The 20,702-nt window shown below is 43.8% G+C and overlaps 1 protein-coding gene across 2 annotated transcripts in view; it reads left to right on the forward strand.

Annotated features, from left to right (window-relative positions):
• Wdfy4 (WDFY family member 4) overlaps window positions 1-20,702 on the forward strand; it is a 233,960-nt gene that overhangs the window by 35,201 nt on the left and 178,057 nt on the right. For both annotated transcript variants that reach the window (XM_028789147.1, XM_028789149.1), the window contains exons 8-12: window positions 2,231-2,388; window positions 3,811-4,263; window positions 6,801-6,905; window positions 8,572-8,762; window positions 14,963-15,516. In XM_028789147.1, the coding sequence (XP_028644980.1) occupies window positions 2,231-2,388; window positions 3,811-4,263; window positions 6,801-6,905; window positions 8,572-8,762; window positions 14,963-15,516 (1,461 nt within the window). The remainder of the gene's footprint in view (window positions 1-2,230; window positions 2,389-3,810; window positions 4,264-6,800; window positions 6,906-8,571; window positions 8,763-14,962; window positions 15,517-20,702) is intronic.

The following is a 20,702-nucleotide window of genomic DNA, read 5'->3' on the forward strand; positions in this document are numbered from 1 at the left end:
GTTCCACCTTGTAGAGCTCACGTGCTTTCTGTGGCCTGCTGGAATTTACCTTTCCGTGGTCTGCTGGAATTTATCCTACCTCACTGTTTGGAGGGCTGTGTGGGGACCATGCGCCAACCTTAGCTCTCCACCACCGTCAGAACTGATAGGTAACCACCCAATAAAGTTGTCCTTTGGATGTTTCTGCTTCACACCATCACAAATCCATCAGAAGGACTAAGTACACACCATCACAGAAAGACTAAGTACTGTAGGCTAGATAGAGGCCAGTTTGAGAATGCATTATAGCAAGTTTCCTTCCTTTGGCTACTCCACAGGTCTGCCCCCTGCTTGTGGTTTCTGAGATCAACTCTTACATGAAGGTCTTCTCTCCCAGACCCATGAATTGTGGGAAAGATACTGTGTATCTGGGGCTGGATCAAATTTTTATTCTGGCTTATTGTATTTAGGGGGTGGGTGCCTAAGTATTAGCATGAGCATTAGATAGAAATAAAAGAAATCCTTTTGTGGCCCAAACTCTTCCACTGAAGTTGGGGAAGCTGCTTCAGGGCAAGGCTAGGCACATTCATTTGGGCTTTGCTTGGCTTCTCCTCAGTGGAGTGGACCTTAGCAATGTCTTGTGCAGACTTCATGACAGAAGCATGTCTCAGATGCGCTGGAGATGATTTGGATGAGAGACGCTGAAGGCTGTTGGTGTAGAGTCTCCACCTCTATAAGGTTTTAATAAAGAAAAGGCATCTTCAGAAGGATGCTAAGAATAAGTGTTTCTTTGGGTATACCAGCATGCACAGTAAGCAGCTTTGTTAGTGGTCAGATGACTGTAGCCCCTGTGGTGCCCTGGATAGCATTTTCTACAAATTTCTTCTGTTCAATGGACGGGCAATAGGTTTTTATAGAAGACAGAAGGGGAAACCAGTGTGAGGAAGTGGCTGCTCAGCTCACACCCTTCTTGTCTGCCTTCCCCGGAGCCGTGTTTTATAAAAACACGGAAAGGAAAGGGGCAGAGCTGGACAGAGACTCCAAGATCCCTCTGCCCCATAAGCAGAGCAAGGTATCAGATAAACACTGAAGCTATCAGCCATAGACTAATCATGAAAAAGACTACAGAAGTCCATGTGTCAGCCACAGGCTAGGTGTGAGGAAGACTACAGATGTCCACGTCTTTCCCATGCTGTCTGAGGTTTCCTTTTCCTCCTTGGAATATCGAATCTTCCATTTTGGAGGTGTCCTTTGCTCTGTGAACCTCTTAAACTCATGCCTTTTGAGATTCTAGCCACAAGAAGCAGCTTTCCTGGAAACAGGACTGTGCTCTCTCGAAAGTTCATCTGTGTAGCCGTCTCTGCTTACCTTCAGAGAGTGGTAGGCTCCAAAGAGCTCCAGTGGGTGTCTGCAACATGAATCTTAGGGAACATGACACATACATGTTTTGTCCTGTACATACATACATACTAATAATCAAGTTGAATTTGTAAATTGGGAACAGTAAGAGGCTAATAACAATAGTTAAAAGCAAAATTCAATATTTATATGTATGTAGCCATATTATAACAAATTAGTTTAAAGAATGATTTTTTTATTTCTGAAATTCTTTGTTGATCTCTCTCTGTGTCTCTCTGTCTCTCTGTCTCTGTCTCTCTCTCTCTCTCTCTCTCTCTGCCTCTCTCTCTCTCTGCTTCTCTCTCTCTCTCTCTCTCTCTCTCTCTCTCTCTCTCTCTCTCTCTCTGTGTGTGTGTGTGTGCTTTGAAATTTTATTTATTCTGATAAGGTTTCATGTAATTCAATCTCAGGCTGGTCTCAAGCTCTCTATACTACCAAGAATGATCTTGAATATCTGACCGTCTTGTATATACCTTCTGAATTCTGAGATTATGGACAAACACCAGCATGGCTGGCTGGTCTTATGGCTACTAGAGATCAAAACCATTTCCCTCTGAATGCTAGACAAGCACTTTATCAACCAACCTACACCCAGGTTCCAGTTGATGTTTGGAGGCCACGGATGACCAGTAGAAATGGAAGTTATAGAGTACATACACCATAAGAGGGAATTATTGGGGACCCGAGAGATGGCTCAGTGGTTAAGAGCCTTTGCTTTTGTGGAGGACCAGTTTTAGTTCCAAGCACCTACATGGTGGCTTACACCCATCAGTACCTTCAGTTTCAGGAGCTGAGGAGCACTGTTCACAAATGTTGCTGTTCCCTCCAGGAGCTGACCCTGTTTGTTCTGCAGGTATAACGGACTGACCCAGGGTGTGGTGGATCCCCATCTTGAGGAGCTCATAGAGCTGGTGATGTGGCTGACGACATGTGGGAGGTCAGAGCTGAAGGTGTTTGACAGCGTCACCTATCCTCAGCTGGAAGGCTTCAAGTTCCATCAGGAGGCTTCTGGTGAGTTCTCTCTGTGTCTCCAGGTAACTGGAGAGCCAATATGATGTCCTGACCAGGCTATGTGGATCTCTCAGACACTTGGATAGTAAATCTCCCCTTAATCTACTTTCCACCAGTGCAATTTCAGCTTTGTACAAAAAAGTTCATTATGTGTGGCAAGTGGAGGAAATATTGCTCAACAGAGGCAAAATCTCTATCAAGAAAGGGTGGCAGCCTTTGGAATTCCACCCCTCTTTCTGGGTGACTTACCCTGTACCATTTCTTGTGAAATGGAGACTGATGACCCTGATGCAGCCACCTTGCTTCAGATTCAGTGGATTCTCTTCCTAAGATCCTGAACATGAATTGAGAATACTAGTGAACACACTGTTGCTTTCTGAGCCGCAGGTGCTCTGCCCCCTACTGGGTGCTGGTGTGAACAACTAGTGTCAGCTCTAAAACCCTTATCAGAGACAGCTGCACATATATCAAACCACAGGCTGCTGGATTGGCACACACTTTACCTCTAGTGGGTCTGTCAGGAAACCCTGCACAGATGTCCCACCGAGGAAATTTTGAAGGCTGAATTCTAGATTGAAAAGGAAGGGAAGAGTTTAAAGGCACAAAGTACTGAGTCAGGAAGGAACAGTGATCTGAGGCAGCTGGGTAGGTCTGAAGATGTTAGCCGGGGTAGGAAGTAACGAGCTGTGGGGAAAGACCGGAGCTGGTAACGCTGCAAGCAACAGCTGGAGAAGGGTATTGAACAGAACTTAGACAAAGAGGATCAGAGATGGCTGGCAGTGGAAAGTCTCAGAGTTTTAGCAAATTCAAGACAGAAAGACATACAGGCAGGAGCTTTGAACCAGGTATCCTGGGAAGAAAAAGCCCTAGTGGGTAAGCCCTTCAGCTGTCTAGACGGAAACCTGATCTTGAACTGTCATCTACAGCATCGCTTGATTCTAGTTGATAAAAACCAAATCGCCTGGCCCAGCTTTGTTCAGTGGAAATATAAGGTAGACCAATCATCTATCTTGATTTTGACAAGAAGAAACTGGTTAGATGATTTCTGGTAACTTCTGTTTATCTACCTCAATAGATCCCAAATACTCTATGTGTAGCCACAGACAGGACAGTTAATGAGACTCTTGCTTCCTTTTTTCCCATGCTGCTCCTTGGAAATCCTGTGTGACTCTTTTCCCTCATGGAGATGCTTTGGGTCAGAGTGTCCATGGCTGGAACGCTCCGTCAGCTGCCTATCTTTGGAATGCAGATGCAGCTCTTTCCCCACCACAGTGGCTGAGGATTTTTAGATGTCTAAGATGTATACTCACAGGAACCTAAAAAGAGAGCCATCAAATGCTGCATCCCTGTGAGAGTTCAAGCAGGCATAGACAGGCAGGCGGGGAGCTAACTTGTAGAACTACTTTGTTTTCTCATCCCCAGGGGTGACTGTTAAGAATCTCCAGGCCTTCCAGGTCCTGCAGAATCTTTTCCACAGAGCCAGTGACTCTGTCCTTTGCATTCAAGTGCTCTTGGCCATCAAGACCATGTGGGCCTGGAACCCTCGCAATTTCTTCCTGCTGGAGTGGACCCTGCAGCCCATTTCACAGTTCGTAGAAATCATTTCCCTGAAGCCTACCCCAGTGCAGGAGCACTTTTTCCAGCTCTTGGAGACTCTGGTATTCAAGTTACTCTATGTGCCCCACGAGGTCCTGGCTAAAGTGCAGCGTCTGATCAAAGAGGGCCCCGAGCTATCCTGTACCCTTGTGGCTTTGCGGAGCATCCTCAGGATCACAGCCAGTGACCAACTCTTCACGGACATCTTCCGGGACTCAGGACTACTAGGCTTGCTGCTGGGCCAGCTACGGAAACAGGCCAAGATCATGAGGAAGTCAGGTATGTCTTCAGAGGGGTAGGCAAATGGGCTGAGGTCATTGTTATCCAGGCTGGGCCAATCTGACCACCCTGCAGGGTAACCGAGAGTGAGAACCTGTGTATCATATTTTGATGAATAGACAAAGGAAGTCTGGAGTCGTAGCTTCACAAAAAACAGGCAAGTCTCCAAGTCCTTCCCTGAGGTGAGAGGGACAGACACCACTTTAAGTGAATTTCAGAAACGGACTCAAGGATTTCTTAAGGTACTCCTTGCTGGGTATACAGGTGAAAACCACCAGGGAGTCTGATCCTTCAGTAAAGCAAATGGGTACTGGGAGCCTGCAGAGACCTAGACTTTGGGGGATCTTGTGGGGTCTACTGGGGTATGACCCAGTCTCCCACTGAGGGTGGGGTTCCAGAGTCCTGTTGACTCAGCACGCCCCTCGGTCCTCATGGGCTATACGCCTACTTTACCTTGCCTCACACTGGCCCCGCTGGGGACACTTTGCATAGATCTTTGAGATCCTTCCCTCTAGCAATTTTCAAATAAAAGTGAGGCACAAAGTCTCTTCTCCCTGTTCCTCTTGATTTCCTCAAATCTGTCACTTCCTGCTACCCTTGGGAGACCAGCTTGGAGGTGGGGTGGCAGAACACAGGGATCTAGCAGCCCACCTTACCCTGCCCTGCCTATCCTTTCTCTCCTTCCCCTTTGCTGCACTGGCTGGACAGGCTTGGGAACTGCTCCAGCCACTAAATGCTTTTGGAATTCTGCTTTAGACTTTAGTCAACATTGCTAATCTGTCTGTTTTCTGCTTCTTGGAAAGGAAGAAACTGAGGGAGAGCATGTCAATGTGGGAGTCTGTCAGCCTTGGCTGGAAACACGGATGTGGTGCCCCAAAGTCTAGGTCTCTGCAGGTTCCCAGTACCCCTTATCCTGTTACCTCACTTCTATGAGACCATTTTCTCCTCTGCAAAATGGCAGTGGCTATGTCACAGGCCTTATAGGAATGAAAGGAAGAGCACCCACTGTTGGCTGTGGCATGTAACAGGTGCCCGGGAATTCCTGCACATAGAATCCCTATCATTTCAGTATTACTCTGAGGGAGGGTAAGCCTAGGCACCTTCAGGAGTTCAGGAAGGAACTGTGTCCTACCCAGAACATTTGAAAATAGGATGAGGACTTAGGACAAAGTGTTTCCAGGATACTTTTCCCTCTCTAGGCCTTTAGAGAGACAAAGCCTTGGTTGTAGGTGGCTCTGTATTTCTTTCTCTTACTCAGTAGTTTTGGTCTGCTTTCTTGTTACTTTAACAAAGTAGTTATAGTAACAGACTATAGACAAGAAAATTTATAAAGAATAGGAGTTTACTTGCAGTCCATTGAGCTACCACAGAACTATATTCCCAAATAGTAGTTTATTTGGCTTATGGTTCTGGATGTTGGGGAGTCCAGTGTCAGGATGCCAGCATATGGAGAGATCTTGTTGCTCTAGTATAATAAAGCAAAGAGCATTACATGGTGAAACAGAGCAATTTTGCCAGTTTATACACCCATCCTCATGATGCCATCCAGTCCCAATTACTTCCCGAGGATAAACCTCCAAACACTATTAATGTGTGAGTTAGAGACTACGTTCCCAGCACAGGGCTTTGGGGGAAGCATTCCAGTCATAGCCAACTTCTTGCCTTCAATCCTCTCCTGCATGAAGTTAACACTTTCCTTGTGTTTACAGGGAAGGCAGTGCACAGTTTCACTGAGTGTTCCTGTTGTACCCCAGACAGACGATGCCTTTCAACAGCTTAATGTCAGATTCACTTTTCGATCTGACCCCAGGCTTACAACTAATCCCAGAAGAGTTTAGCTTTTTCTGTGAGCTAATGCTTCCAGTCTTCCTTTGCACTTTGCATTTTTAAATGTGGCCTATTGATTCTTATGCACTCTATGTCTGGTAAATAAATTCTTCTTGTTTTCATTCATTTACTTGTTTTTAATTCTCCAAATAGGAGCTAAAATTTCAGTTTGTTTTGCTACATTTCCAGCACTGGGGATCAGAGTGAATGAAGCAACATGGTTTGGGCTTCAAGGATCTAGTAGCCTGCATATCTGTTCCAGATTCCTATGAGTTGCTTCTTAGCTCAGCTAAGAAGCTGGCAGCTGTCCCTTCTAGACATGAATGGCAGGCTATAAGGGGATGATCAGAGTTGACTTGGGATCAAGAGCAGAGTGCTTCTTTCAGAGGGACCCCTGTAACAGTCTCATTGGCCTCACATGGGGACATGTTAGAAACAAGAATTATCTGGTCTCATTCGTGATCTAACCCAGCAGCTCTGAGCAAAGGGCTCCCCAGTCTTATGTGTCCAGCTTTCTGATGTGCTCAAGCTGGAGAATCAGTGAAGTTAGGGTTTTCAGGGTTGTATCTTCAGAATTGTGGTGTATGCTCCCTTTTAACACGACCCTGCACTCCCATTCTCTTTAGGAAGGTAGGACCCCGAAGGAGAAAGAGATTGTGGATTGTACCATGTAGACTTAGTACATATGTATTGATTCTTAAATGTGGCAGGAAACAAAGAGTGCAGCCCTGGTGTGCAGGATCCAGAGAGGGAACTCACCTGTGTGATGCTGGACACTGTGGTCACACTTCTGCAAGGTTCTGTTCGAAATGCAGGTAATAATAGTTCTAACCTTGCCCTGTTATCTGCAATAAAACACTAACTGTGGTGGTATTCAAGGAATAGTCAGTATCAGCACGGTGGCTAATGTCCATGTGCCAATTGATGATGATCATCCATAAAATAGATACCTTGATCAACATTGTTAATATTGTATAACAAAGTTGTTGGGCAAAGAACTGCTTCATATGAGGCCACAGAACCCCTTTCCCTTCTTTTTAAGTAAAACATACTGGTATCCTGCTTCATTTCTTTTTATAAACCATAAAGCAAAATCTAAAAATGTTAATCCCTCACGTTTTTCTTTTAAAAAGGAACTCCTTTTTGTATATCAGTATATGATATGAAGTAGATGCAATAGGTCCTGTCAACAGGCTTGGTGATTTAGATATCAAGGGCACTGAAGCCCTAATAGAGTGGCTATGCTAAATGCAAAAAATCTGTTATTCCATTTTAGTAGGGGAAAGCCTGTAAATTGTTGCCTGGAAGTACTCATTAGAGCACACTGCTAGGCTGATCTTCAGACATTTGATCAGTAGTAGGTGGAGCTCAGTCTCAGGAGCCTCCCAGCATGATTTCCATTTAGTGGGTGTGTGGCCATAGCTTGAGTGTCATGGCTCAGGACTTGAAGGGCTCAAATCCACACTAACCAATTTGGTCAAGTCAATGTTGAGTCTTTATTCAGTGAGAATGAATCCACATGCCAGTCCTGGGCAAGAAAAACCTGGGAGTGCCTATAAAGAAAGCAAATCATAAGTAGATTCCTTTAATTTTCTCCCAGAGGAAAGACCTGGGAAATTAAATATGTCTCTAACTTAAATTTTTGTTTATGTTCTATAAACTTTAGGTAGAAGACAGAATTCCAAACCCAAACTAAGAAAGTTTTCTCAATTGGTAGCTGCTTGGAAAGGGAAAAATAAATTTTATTTTCAACAGAGTGGCAAGGAACATATCAAAACACCCAGAGCAGGCTTCATGCTCAGGAGTATTGGCTAACAACACCCAACAAAACTCAGGTTATATTTTTGGTGATTTTGTTTTGTTTTGTTGGGTCTTTTATGTTTTGTAGAGAAAATATATAAAATTGGGTATGTAGTTAGATGAGTTGGGGAGGGGAAATAATATGATCAAAATATAATGTATGTAATTCTCAAAGAATAAATAAATCATTGACAAAGAACCTTGGCAGAGAGTATAAAGAATTGGTGTAGATCATGGGTTAGGGAATGGAGGTAAATAGATGGAGAGGTGGAACACTCCAGGTCTGTATTACTTAGATTTGGAATTATTTTTTCAAAACCACAATACATTGTCATTAACTTTAGGCATTTTGTTGTACAGTAAGTCCTTTGAACTTTTTCCGTCCTATCTTGAACTTTCTTCTACGGGAAGATGTTGGCCAAAGAATTTTTTCTTTCCCAAGATAGAATTCTCACTGCTGAAGAATGTGGTTTTTCTTCTGAATTCTCCAGCACCCATGCTTCTCTTCCCATGAACCTATTGTGGATGTGGATTATAAAACATAAAACTGTTTACCAGGGGCCAAAGAGAGGATGAAGTGTCATGGGCTGGGGGAGTTGGAAGCAAAAGCTTTCCTTGTGGTGAGATTCCAGTGCCAAGGCCCACCTTTCTCTGGCACTGTCCTGTCTGTCTTGTCCCCAGTTGTCCTAAAGGACCACGGCATGGTGCCCTTCATCAAGATCTTCCTGGATGATGCGTGCTACCGGGGAGCCTCGCTCAGCATCCTGGAGCAGCTGTCAGTCATCAATGCAGAGGAGTACATGAGCATCATTGTGGGTGCTCTGTGTTCGTCCACACAGGGAGAGCTGCAGCTGAAGCTGGATCTTCTCAAGGTGAGGTCAAGCCCTCCTTTGTGATTGGCTTTCTCAGACTTATGCACCAAGTGAATCACCTTCGTTCATGCACTGGGACATTGTTCTGGATAGGTAGATAGTTGTGCTAGGCAGTTTTAGCTGCTATAACAAATAAATCTCATATACTTAGCTGCCTGGCATATAAATTTCTTGAGACAAGATTTTGTGTAGCTCACACTGGCATCAGACTCGCTATGTAGTCAAGGATGATCAAGCTCCTGATCCTCCTGCCTCCACCTCCCAAGTGCTGAGATATCAAATGTGCATGCCCAAATCTGACCTTAAGTTTCTTTTTTTATGAAGAATCAGTGAATACTTGGGATTGCAATTCAGGAACAGCTGTCATGCAGGGACTTGACTCAGCTGAAAGATAAGGGAAGACAGGCTAGGAAGAATGGCATAAGACACCCTCATTCAGGCTGTGAATTACATACTCTAGCTTCAGTTTCCTTTGGACAGACTTTTCAGCAGGGGGTGATGGGAAGTGTAATCCTTGGCTAGGCAGCAACTACCAGGCACCACTGTAGATCATGAAAGTGGGGTATGAATTAGTAGTGGCATGACATGTGCTTGGCTGACTCCATCTGTTGAGCATCAACCAATGACCAGGCCTGGTGAGAGTGCTTGGGATACACATTAGAATGAGACACAGCCCATGCTATCTGGGATATTAGGAACCAGCGTTTATAATATATGGGTGTGGATCACACCTCAGGAAAGGTGGCAAGTGATCTGGGTAGATACCTAATGGGTACTGGTAGCTGAGGGAAGAGAGCGATAAGAGGCCAGAGCAGATTCACTTGGTCCGGGGGCTCACAGAAGAGAGTGTGAGCTAGCACGGAAGCTAAAGAGAGGCAGAGCTGTAGGGACAGGAACACCAATGGACCAGTGAGGCTGCATTATGACATTTGTGCATATGAGAAAAGCATTTATTATAATATTGCCAATAATAATCAAATTATCTTAGAGTAGCTGAAGAAATATGTACTATATTAATTTATCATCCTTCTATAATTTTTTGCTATTTTTCTTTATTTTTTTATGGCTTGTGCCTTTTAAAAATTTTCTTTTGGGGCTGGCATGGTGGCGCATTCCTTTAGTCCCAGCACTCAGAGTGAAGTGGCCAGCAAATCTCTATGAGTTTAAGGCCAATTTGATCTATATAGAGAAGTCCAAAGCTATAAACATATAGAGAATTTGTGCTTGAAGAAGCAAACAAACAACTACTCTTTTAATTAATCAATAAATTAATTAGCTCGTCTTTTCAACTGTGAGTCTAAGTCTTTAATGGTTGAGCCATCAACTGGTAATTTTTTAAAAAAACAATTCTTTCTTGTATGCTGTTTGAGTGACAGGATGCAAATGTAAATATTTCCCTGTGGATTTAAGCAGAAATTGTCACCTCTCTGTGAAATTCAACCCTAAAGAAACACATTCTTATTTCCTGAGGAACTTCATGAAAAACACAAAATTTCCCTGACACCGAAGCTGAAGAGGCTTAGCTCTGGTATACTCTCCACTATCCTTTTTAATGTGAGGAGGAGTGTGGTTTCTGCGTCTCTGTGTCTAATTCTCTGCAGAGTCCATGCCAGACATTTGAGGGACTCATTCCTGTTGTCATGTGGCCTAGCCTGAAGTGCAAGGTAGAGCCACAGCATTCCAAGGGGCTCACGAGAAAATGACATTATGATCATAATTATATATTTCATGGATGATAAGAACTGGAGCAATGATTTAACTACAGGGCAAAAAATGAGTGAGGGAGATTACTAATAAACAGAAAAGGAAAGAAAAATATTGTTTGAAAGACACAGTAGTGCCATAATGATGTGAGCTAAGACAAAAACTAATGAGGGCTGAGTGGGGCTCTGTGGCAGTGGCCTTGTCCAGCACAAAAGAGGCCCTAGGATCCAATACCTAGCACCAGAAAGAGGCGAAGAATTCATTGAAAATTAGTACGGGCTAGTTTTCTCCTGTTCAAAGCAGAAGCATCCAGAGTGCTTCAAAGACTACTGACACTCAAATAATCTTAGCCACCAAGAATGGACTTACTGCTGCTCATGGTCACGCTTTTGTTGTCTAATAGGAACAGGGAAGGTAGGACCATAGCCAGGACTTTGGTTTTCCATCGGGTACAAAATTATGTCTGTTGTTTGTAGTGACATCCAGACAGATCAGTAGAAAAGACAGCTACTCTCTGACTCTGCTGAGAAACAGAAAGGAGTTTTCTATCTAACGTGGAGAAGAGTGTTCTGTCTTGCTCAAGGCGAGTTTGTCTTGTTTACTATGTAGCCCAGAGGCATCTTATTGGAGTGCTAGCCCCTGGGTAATAGGACGGAACTTCTAGAATTAGCAATGCAAAGCCATTATGGTGTTTTACAGATTCAATATAATTTCAGAAACACAGCATCAAGAGAGTTCATAAGAACGAGCCCTCTGTGAGCTCATTTAACAAAGTCAGAGCCCACAGGCTCTCCTCCCGCCTTCTCCTCACTCCAAGGCTCTGCTGGGCAGTTAGGAGGCCTCAGGAGCTGCTGTCACCCTCAGTGGACTAGGATTGCCACACACTGCTGTGGGTGGTAGAGAAATCTAGGTCCCCAGAGCCTAGCCCGGATTCTGAGTACATGAGCAGTAGCTAGTGAATATTTGCTGATATGTGGTGTGGGATCTCTGATTGCTTTTAAACCATGAGAGCCTCCTGCATCTTCACAAACATCTGTGTGAAGCAAGCTCTCTCTGGCTGGATCACCATTTCAGAAGCTAAAGACTGGCTGTGCCCAGGGCATTGGGTTTACTTAGAGGGTGAAGGGAGGCATCATGAAGTGTTGGGACCCCAGGCAGGCAGTGTCCTTCCCAGTGAAGTTGCCATCTCTGGGAGGGCAGCAGTCACATCACACATGTGAAGAAGACTACCCCAGGGTAGATGTTTCTAGAATCCAGTGGCACTTCCGTACCAACACCAAATCGTGCGACTATACCACCAATTCTGGCAACGGATAACTGAGTTAAAGGATAATGTAAGCAAATGAATTTCCTCCCCATGGCCAGGGAGGCTGTGATTGGGTTATGCACAAATTCAGATTGATTTGCTAATATACATTTAGCTGTTCAACTCTGAGCTTAATCACATTGCCTTCCCAGTCTTCCAGCATGACACATGGACAATTACGAGGAATAACAAATAACAGGGTGTGAAATAAATCCTGTTAGTCCTAACGCAGTTAGCGCTGTGCAGCAGACATCCATTTTATAGATTCAGGCTAGAGGAAAACTAACTCAGAGCCGATGACACGGTAACTGAGTTAAGAACGAGGAAATGTGCTTAAGGCTGACCTTTCTTGAAGTGTGTCAACCCTAGCCTGATTACTTTGACTTCTGTTGATTCAATTTATTCCTTTCGGCAGACTCGGAACCCTGTGTGATGCATTATCACGCAAAGTTGAATGACAGTAATGGAGACCCCTCCTCCCAGGCCCCCAGCCCCTGACTAATCGTTTCCCGAAGTCCCGAAATATTTATTTTCCTTTATGATAGAAATGTTTCTCTTTAGTTGCTATGAAATTAAGCCTTTGTAATTGGATTTTGGACTCTTTACTTTATGACTCTGCAAATATGAAATTAACCCCATCCCAAGAAATAATAGAGCAGTCTACATTCTAATGAGATTACCCCCATTTTAGATAATGAGCTGGAATTTAATAAATCGAACAAAGCAACAATTAAGGGGAGCCATTTCTCCTCCCCCTCCCAACTAGAGGGAAGAAAGTGGCCATCTAGGTGACACCCACTGAGAGACACAGATCACGGGTAAAAATTACTATTGAATTGATTCTCTCTTAAAATATCTGTTCTTACCGCTCTTGGAAGGATGGATGGAACTCCGCTTAGCCATGTCTGGCATCAGGTTGGACCACTGAAATTTGCTTCCTATGGGGATCAGGAGGCATCTCATGACCATCCAGTTCTCAGACAATTAGCTACAATCTATGAAATCTTCCATTTTACATTGCTTTGCCATTGTCCCTTTTTGCATTTGCTTTGGTCTGTGTCATGTGACAAACAAAGGCCTTTCTTCATTTCTTTTGCTTGAGCCTACCTCCTAGTGGTGATGAGTCACTAGAAACTCTCAGAGAAACGTATACTGTTTGACATTAGTACTTATGAGGTTTTCTAATGTCTTGGTGGCTGACTTATCTTTTCATGGCATATATCCCATGATTAGGCACAAAATCAGTCTTAGATAAGTAGATGCTCATGTAAATTACATTGCTGTGTGAATTGCCGCTTAGAAGGAAAAGGCTTAAACTTAAGCCCACTTCAGAGAGAGAGAGAGTGAGTTTCCTGTTTAGCTGAAGCAATGGTTCTTAGTTGGAAGAGAGTTGCTCATGTAGAGAGGGGTCTCCAGAGATAATGGCAGGTAGCTGTGACTGTCTGTACAGACAAGGGGCTTGCCCAGGGTCTACCATGAGCTTTCACATCTCCTGAGCATCAACCGTTCTGGAGGAATCTTGCTCTGACCCCATAATACATACTTGTCTTGAAGGGCTGCTCTGTGTCTTGGGTTTCTGAGTACTTAGGTTTCCCTATCTGTTGATCTTTACCTGTCAAGTTTTAGTTCCACATCCTAAGTCATGTGGTTACTTCACAGCATTGGTTCTAGGCCCAAAATGGGAGTCTCTTTTTCATCTTTGCCCTTTGAACCGTATCTTAAATGTCTCACAGATGATTCTGAACAATGCTCCTTTCTTTGATTCTATGCAGTACTAACTTTCTAAAAGAATAAAGCACTCAAACCCATCTCCAGAGCCTACTACAAAGGTCATCCACTATTCAAAAATGTGTCAGAGATGTCTGGTCTCAGATGTGTTCTGGTGCTATCTTTGAGGCTAATACCCAGGACCTTATGCTTAAAATATTTATGTAAACTTATCCATACCTCCCCAGCCCCTCCCTCTCCCTCCTCCCTCTTTTCTTTCTTTCTTCTCATTTTTCTTCTCTTCTCTGTGTGGAATATTTTTATACACCATGCATGGTGGCTAGTAAATGTACCTTGCACATGCTCTGTGAAGACTTGATTTTACAGGGAAATAAGTTTTCCTGTAGATGTCTCAGCCAACTGGAGGGTGTTAGGTCCTGTGTAAGCTTTGACTTCTTTGGCTACATTTCTCACACAGGATCTAGGCTGTCTGCTATCTGTACAACTTATACATAATGATTTATAGCAGCAAAATTACAGTCATAAAGTAGCAACAAAGTAATTGTATGGTTGGGGGGTCACCACAACCTGACGAACTGTATTGAAGGGTCGGAGCGTTTAGGTTGAGAAGCACTGCTCTAGGTTTGCCCTGCCTTTGGGAAATCCTCATCTTTATAACCCGCTGACGTTAGATGCCTTTCCTCTCACTCCTCATGTGGCAGAGCCCTGCCGCTTGTATGGAGAAGGAGGTAAAGGATAACAAGCGGAAGCTTTACAATGTTACTATGTATCTCCTTCACATTGGAGAGATGGCACTTTCTTCACCCAGAAAATTAAATCATCTGAATTCTATTGGGGTGGGCAAGTCTGATGTGGTTCCTAATCAAATGGATCCCCAGTTTGGTGGAGAGCTGAGACAACTTCCAAGCAGCTACAGGTGTACGTGTGTGAGTGCGTGTGTATGTTTGCAAAAGTTATGTTCCCAGGATGGGGGAGGGCTGTGGACCAGGGGTCAAAAACCAGTTCTAGAGCAGTGGTTCTCAACCTTTGTAATGCTACAATGTTTTAACACAGTTCATCATATTGTGGTGACTCCTCCAACCATAAAATTATTTTGCTACTTTGTATCTGTAATTTACCTACTGCTTTAAACCATAATGTAAATATCTGATATACAAATCTCCCCCAACCCCAAAGAGTCACAGGAGTTGAGAACCTATGTGAGGACAATACATTTATGTAAAGATGCCAGCAGGTAGATGGACCTTTAAAGACCACCCTTTAAGAAAAGGCACACGTGGACAACCTAAAGTAATAACTAAATGAACAAGATTGATATCACAATACTTGAGAACTGTCCATCTAGGTTGCCTAGTGTCTGGAGTGCATGACTAACAGCACTGCTGTGCCTTGGTGGGTGGGCTCATAGGTGGTCTGGACCTGCCTGCTGGATTTCACGTATATTCTTTGCTTGCTCTTTCAGTCTCTGCTCCGGATCCTGGAGACCCCCAAGGGTCATGCTGCATTCCGTGTCTCCAGTGGGTTCAATGGGCTGCTGTCCCTGCTTTCCGACCTGGAGGGATCCCTCCAAGTACCTGCAGTGCCAACGTGGGGTGCAGTGTCCCCCAGCCAGACCCTGGAGTTGGTGTTCCACACGCTTTGTGTGGTGTCTGCTGCTCTGCACTTGGACCCTGTCAACGAGCATTTCTTTAGGAGCAATGGGCTCTTTGAGAAGTTGGCTGAGGACCTCTGTCTGCTGGGCTGTTTCGGGGCCCCAGAGGAGGAGGACAATCGGCAGCACTCTTCATCTGACAAGAAAACCAGGCCCTTTGTGGATTTGCTAAGCTGTGCCTTTTCCTCCAGCTGCCAGTTCCCACCCAGGGTGCAGAGCTGCCTACAGATTCTCAGCTTTCTAGAGAGCATGGCCAGTGGTACCCTCCATCTGCGTGGAGACATGATGGAGCCAGCCAGAGCTGGGCAGGAGACTTCTGTGGATGCTCGAAGCAAATTCAAGCAGTGGCCAGACCTGGAGCAGAGGTTAGAGCTGGGCTGGCTGCTTCTGCTGTGGGCCATTCCTCTGTTATACAGATATCCCTGTGGGTATAGTGGGTAGGGGAGCCATAGGCAGGTGTGCCAGAGAGTTGCCAGACTTTAAGTCTCTTGGAGGATTCCAAGCTCCTCTATTCTGGGGGCTCATAGCAAATTCAACCCAAGTCAGCATAGGCCTGGAATTGTCTGTTTGTTGGTTTATATGAAAACCTGCAAGGATTCTGGATGCCTGGAAGGCAAGAGCAGGCCACCATGGGGACAGACATTCTCCTCTGGGACCCTCTGAGCTCTCTGGAGTTTAGGTGAGTCTTCCTGGGTATTCAGGCCGCATTGGCCTCTGTGGTCTCATCTTCGAAGAGTGCTGCCAGGGGATTGGGTGAGCTCTTTCAGTTTGTTAGGACAGAAACCTACTAGTCCAACCACAGGGCTCTTCCTTGTCTTTTGTATCACTGCTATTTTTCCTTGCAAAGATTACCTTCTTCTTTCCATAAGCCGTATATCTCTCAACGGCTCAGACTTTTGCAGAAACGTTTGACTATAGAACTTAATTCCACTAAAGCAAGGAATGCGAGGACACATCCCACAAATTGGGGGGCTGCAGGGGAGAGGAAAGATCATGCCCTTTTTAATTTCACACAAGCAAAAAAGACAGATGACATCAATGCTGTGGTGACGTTTTCTCCTACTCTGTAGCCTGTCATCCTTTCACTCTGGTGACAGCTGCCTTTGCCATGGAGAAGTTCTTTCATTTTATATAAGCTCATTTGCCAACTCTTGGAACTATTTCCTGTGTGTCTAGAGTCCTGCTCAGAAAGTTCCTGCCTGGATCTATAACACATTTTCCTTTACCAATTTCATGTTTAAGGCTTTCAATTAAGACATTTAATTTTGAATTGATTATTGTATAGGGTGAATGACGTGGGTCTAACTATTCTTCAGTTGTATGTATATCAACTTTCCACTGTGTTATTTTATGTTTGACCCACTTTTCCTTTGTATTTGAATAGCTGGATTTTTAATTCAATGTTTTCTATTAGTATTCTGTGCATAATCTCTCTGCTTGGTGCTTTAATGATTGCCCTGAAGTAATTTAATGGGTCTTCTCAAAGTGTTTAAGTTAAATTTTGCCTTCATCTCCCTTTGTTTTAATACAGAAAGAACTGTAGAGTTCTTAGCACTGCTATACTAACCTCTATAGTAGCGTTGATTTGTAGTGGAGTTCCACTTTATTTCAGCTAAGCTCTCAAGCCTTTTATCTATTTTTTACTCAAAATCTATTTAGACTTATCTATATATTTCCCATACTCTCTTCTCTCCTTACGCCTGCACCTTTTAATCTGGTATTATTTTGTTTCCCGTAGAACACCATTGAAGGTTTTTTCTTTCTTTAAAGTCTATTTGTGATAAACTCTCTTAAGTTTTATTAGTCTGAAAAAAATACTTGTTTTCTTACTAATGATTGGACAATAGTTTTGCTCAGCGTGCACTTTGGACCAACAATGGTTTTCTTGGAACATGTAAAAGGTCCCCTTAGCTATTGCTTTCAACTATGGCTATTAACTAATTTTGTCTTCTTTGGAAAAATCTTTGTTAGTGCTGTAAATTGATTTTTCAGCTTTGCTTGCTTTCTTTAAAGAGCTGCATTTTTCCTGTTTTATGGTTTCACTTCATGTATCCTGGCGTGAATTATTTTGAAACTTTATTCTGCTTGATATCCATGGAAATTACTATATCTGGAAATCTCTGTCCATCAATTCTACATGTTATTTTTATTGCTCCTTTCTTACCTTTAAAAAATATATGCTATAGATTTTTGTACCTAAGATAGACATGTGCTTCAGTAACCCATCCTTCCCCCTGTGTCTCAGCCTCTCTCTTCTCTTCTTATTATATCTTGGTGCTCACTCTTCTCGAAGTATGTTGGCCTCTCTTCCAGTTCACCAGAGTCTTTTACAATCTGTACCTAAACTGATGTATACTATTAGATACATAAGCTTTGTTTAAAAATTTAAAGAATGCAATTTATACATGCATATTTGTATACCTAGTGAGGGGGGGAGATGAATGCAGGGAGCGAGGGAGAGGGAGAGGGAGAGGGAGAGGGAGAGGGAGAGGGAGAGGGGTGCTCTTTGGTCCTTTACAAATCAGCTTTATATGGTCTTATGGTCCTTTATCTGGGCTCATATCTATGTCTCTCTTATTTCTTCAACCACATGAATCACAACAATTTTATCTTCTGTGTCTTTTGAGAGTCTGATTCTGTGTCTTTTGAGGCTGTCTTTTAAGATTGCCTGTGTGTGGCGTGACTTTTAATTGTATCTCATGCGGTTTCCATGAAAGGCATCCCTTCCTGGCTCCCTTAGCTTTCTGACGCTGTAGAAATGCCTGCTGGAGTTTGTGGCTGTTTTGTACCAGCCAGGCCTTGCCAGACCCCAATGCTCTGCCCTCTTTTCTCTTTGTTGGGAAGCATGTATTTTCAGTAAATCCAGATCTCTGCATTCCAGGAGAGTGCTCAGAGGAGACTTCTGCCCAGGTGACCTGGGGCCACACAGGTTAACTTGCTATCTTAGTCAGGAAGTTTGTTCAAGATATTTCTGCCAGCTCTTGGAGGGCATGTTAGCATCAGAGAACACAGAGCAAGAGAGGAGAAACAGTAGTCCACTGAGGACTGTCCCTAAGATTGTACTTGAATGCTTGTTTATTTTCATTTAATTTCCTCCCATATCTTAGAATTTTACCAGTGAGGAAAACAAGTCTGAGAGTGAGGAACAGCCCAGGGTCATGTCTGAGAGTCAAGAGTGTGAATCTAGTTTACTTACAAAGGTTGTGTGTGTGTGTGTGTGTGTACATATGCTTGCTTTGTGCATGTTTTCTTCCCACAATAGAGGTGATGAACTGCCAAATCAGTCTCTCACTGTGGCCTGAGAAGCTGGTGTTTAAAGTTCACACTTTATTCTACGGGGTGCACAGCCCTGCTTCTAAATAAATGAAAGATGTGTCTGATGTCACACTAGTTTACTAATTTAAAAACATGTTAAGCCCTACATGTCAAAAAAAGAACATTTTCTGTCAGTAAGACAGACAGTTGGCCTTGACATTTCCTGGTGTTTAAGAATAGGAAGTGAAACTCTGGTTTTTCAGAGATACATGGGGTGGAGGGCAAAGCCAAGGGCAAGTTGGGACTAACAGGCAGGCTATCCATCTTTTTCCTACCCCCAACAGGGAATCTTCTGGGGCAGGAAGCTTCTCTGTTCTCTCTTCTCCAGTGCCAACCCAGTCTCCGGAGTTAAAGGAAGAGGGTTTGGGAGCTGGAGTTGGGTTGACTGGTGATGTGTTTCCCTGGCACACTGAGTCTGCCTGCACTTCACTTTCTAGACTACACTGGCGACACCGATGAGGCAAGGGTTAGCAGAGCATTGGAAGTGTCACAGCTCATGCTTTCTGAGCAAGCATGTGCCAGGTGCTTTGCTGGCTTCTTCACAGCAAGACTTCATTTAACACAAGTAATAGCTACAATTTAAGAAATCCTTTTTATAAGATAGAAGTTTCCAGAGGGTGATTGAGTAGGTAAAGGCATTTTCCACCAAGCTGTACGCCTTGAGCACAATACCTGAGTCTCACGTGGTGGAAGGCAAGAACGAACTCCTTCAAGCTGACCTCTGACCTCCCTGTGCATACCATGGCATGTTCCCCCCTGACCCCACAATAAATAAATTTTTAAGAACTTTAGAAAACATCTTTAAAACAATAATACAATTGAAGTTACTCATTATGTAATCCCAAAGCGTAGCCGTGATTTCCAAAGTACATAAAGTGCCATTTCTATGAACAAACATGCCATGTACAATATAGGAGCCCATATACACAAGACACATGTGATGCACACATAGAATACTATATGCATACAACACACTGAACACTACAGAAAACAACTATTTGCAAAGCATGTGAGTACACACCCTATGTGTAGATATGCGTGGGGTGTTGATTGGCCTATCTTTCTGGAATTTGCTAGATGCTGTTGTCTGGGAGCCATTAGGTGCTTCTCATCAGCTGCTGCCCAATACAGCTGGACATCTGTAGATTAGGTGACCAAACCAGCTCAGTCAGTCTCAAACAGGGTCTCAAAGGACAGAGTGAGGACTGAAAACAAAAAGACAATTAGACAACATTATAACATGACTCCAGCCAATGCTGAGGCTGAAGCACCTTTATTTTTTCCCAGTCTGCTTTTATATCAATGCAGGTACATCCAAAAACCATGGTCTGTTCTTAGATCAAAGGCAAAGCAATCAAGCAAGGCGATAAACAAAGGAATCATTCCCCGGTAAAAGCAGTAAACAAAGCCCTGTGGTCGCAGTTTCTAGGGGTTTATCAGGATGACTAAGATAAAAGGAATGCCACACACTCCTAGGCTTAGTTAACCTTGAGTTTTGTAATAGCCCAAATGTGAATATTCTTAATCTGAGCCTACTTTCTTGTCTGAGCCCAGTGACAAATGCTTGACAAATTTCTAGACGCAGCACCAAGAGCTCTCCACAATTAGGGAGTGCAATATGGCTCTGGGGGTCCTTCCCCCCAGCCCTGTCGAGGCCTTCCTATTTTCCATAGACAGTGCTGGGTATGGAAGTCTGCTGAAAGGCTTGTGATGTGACCTGGATTGGGAGCTACAAGAGTCACTGTCTGTGGCTGTATCTTTTAGAGTCTTGAAGGAAGTCCCTTCCAATCAGGAATATCCCTTTTCTTCATGGATCACATCTTACTTAACTTTGACTTCTTCAGCCTTGGCCAGCCTTTGAGACTATTTTTAATTCCTTATATCTGTCAAAGTAGCAATCCTAAATATTACGACTGAGTTTAAACTGTGGCTGTATCCCTAATCTACCGATGTCCAGCTGCACTGTGCAGTGGTCAGTGAGAAGCACCTAATGGCTCCCAGACAACAGCATCTAGCAAATTCACAGGGGACATGATTTTAATGGCACTTTGGCATGTGCTGGACAATGGAAAGGTTTCAGTGTGTGCTCTGCGGAGCAGAGCTGCTGTGGGCAGCCCTTTTCTTGTCTTACTTTGTTATTGGTCATCTTGTAGCCCTGCTGTGTTTCCTGAGGAAACAGTGTCCCCTTAAGGATACAAAGTAGCATTCGTTCTCTCCCTCCCTCCCTCCCTCCTCC

Source organism: Grammomys surdaster, unplaced genomic scaffold, assembly GCF_004785775.1.
Source record: "Grammomys surdaster isolate TR1022 unplaced genomic scaffold, NIH_TR_1.0 125789, whole genome shotgun sequence".
Lineage (NCBI taxonomy): Eukaryota > Metazoa > Chordata > Mammalia > Rodentia > Muridae > Grammomys > Grammomys surdaster.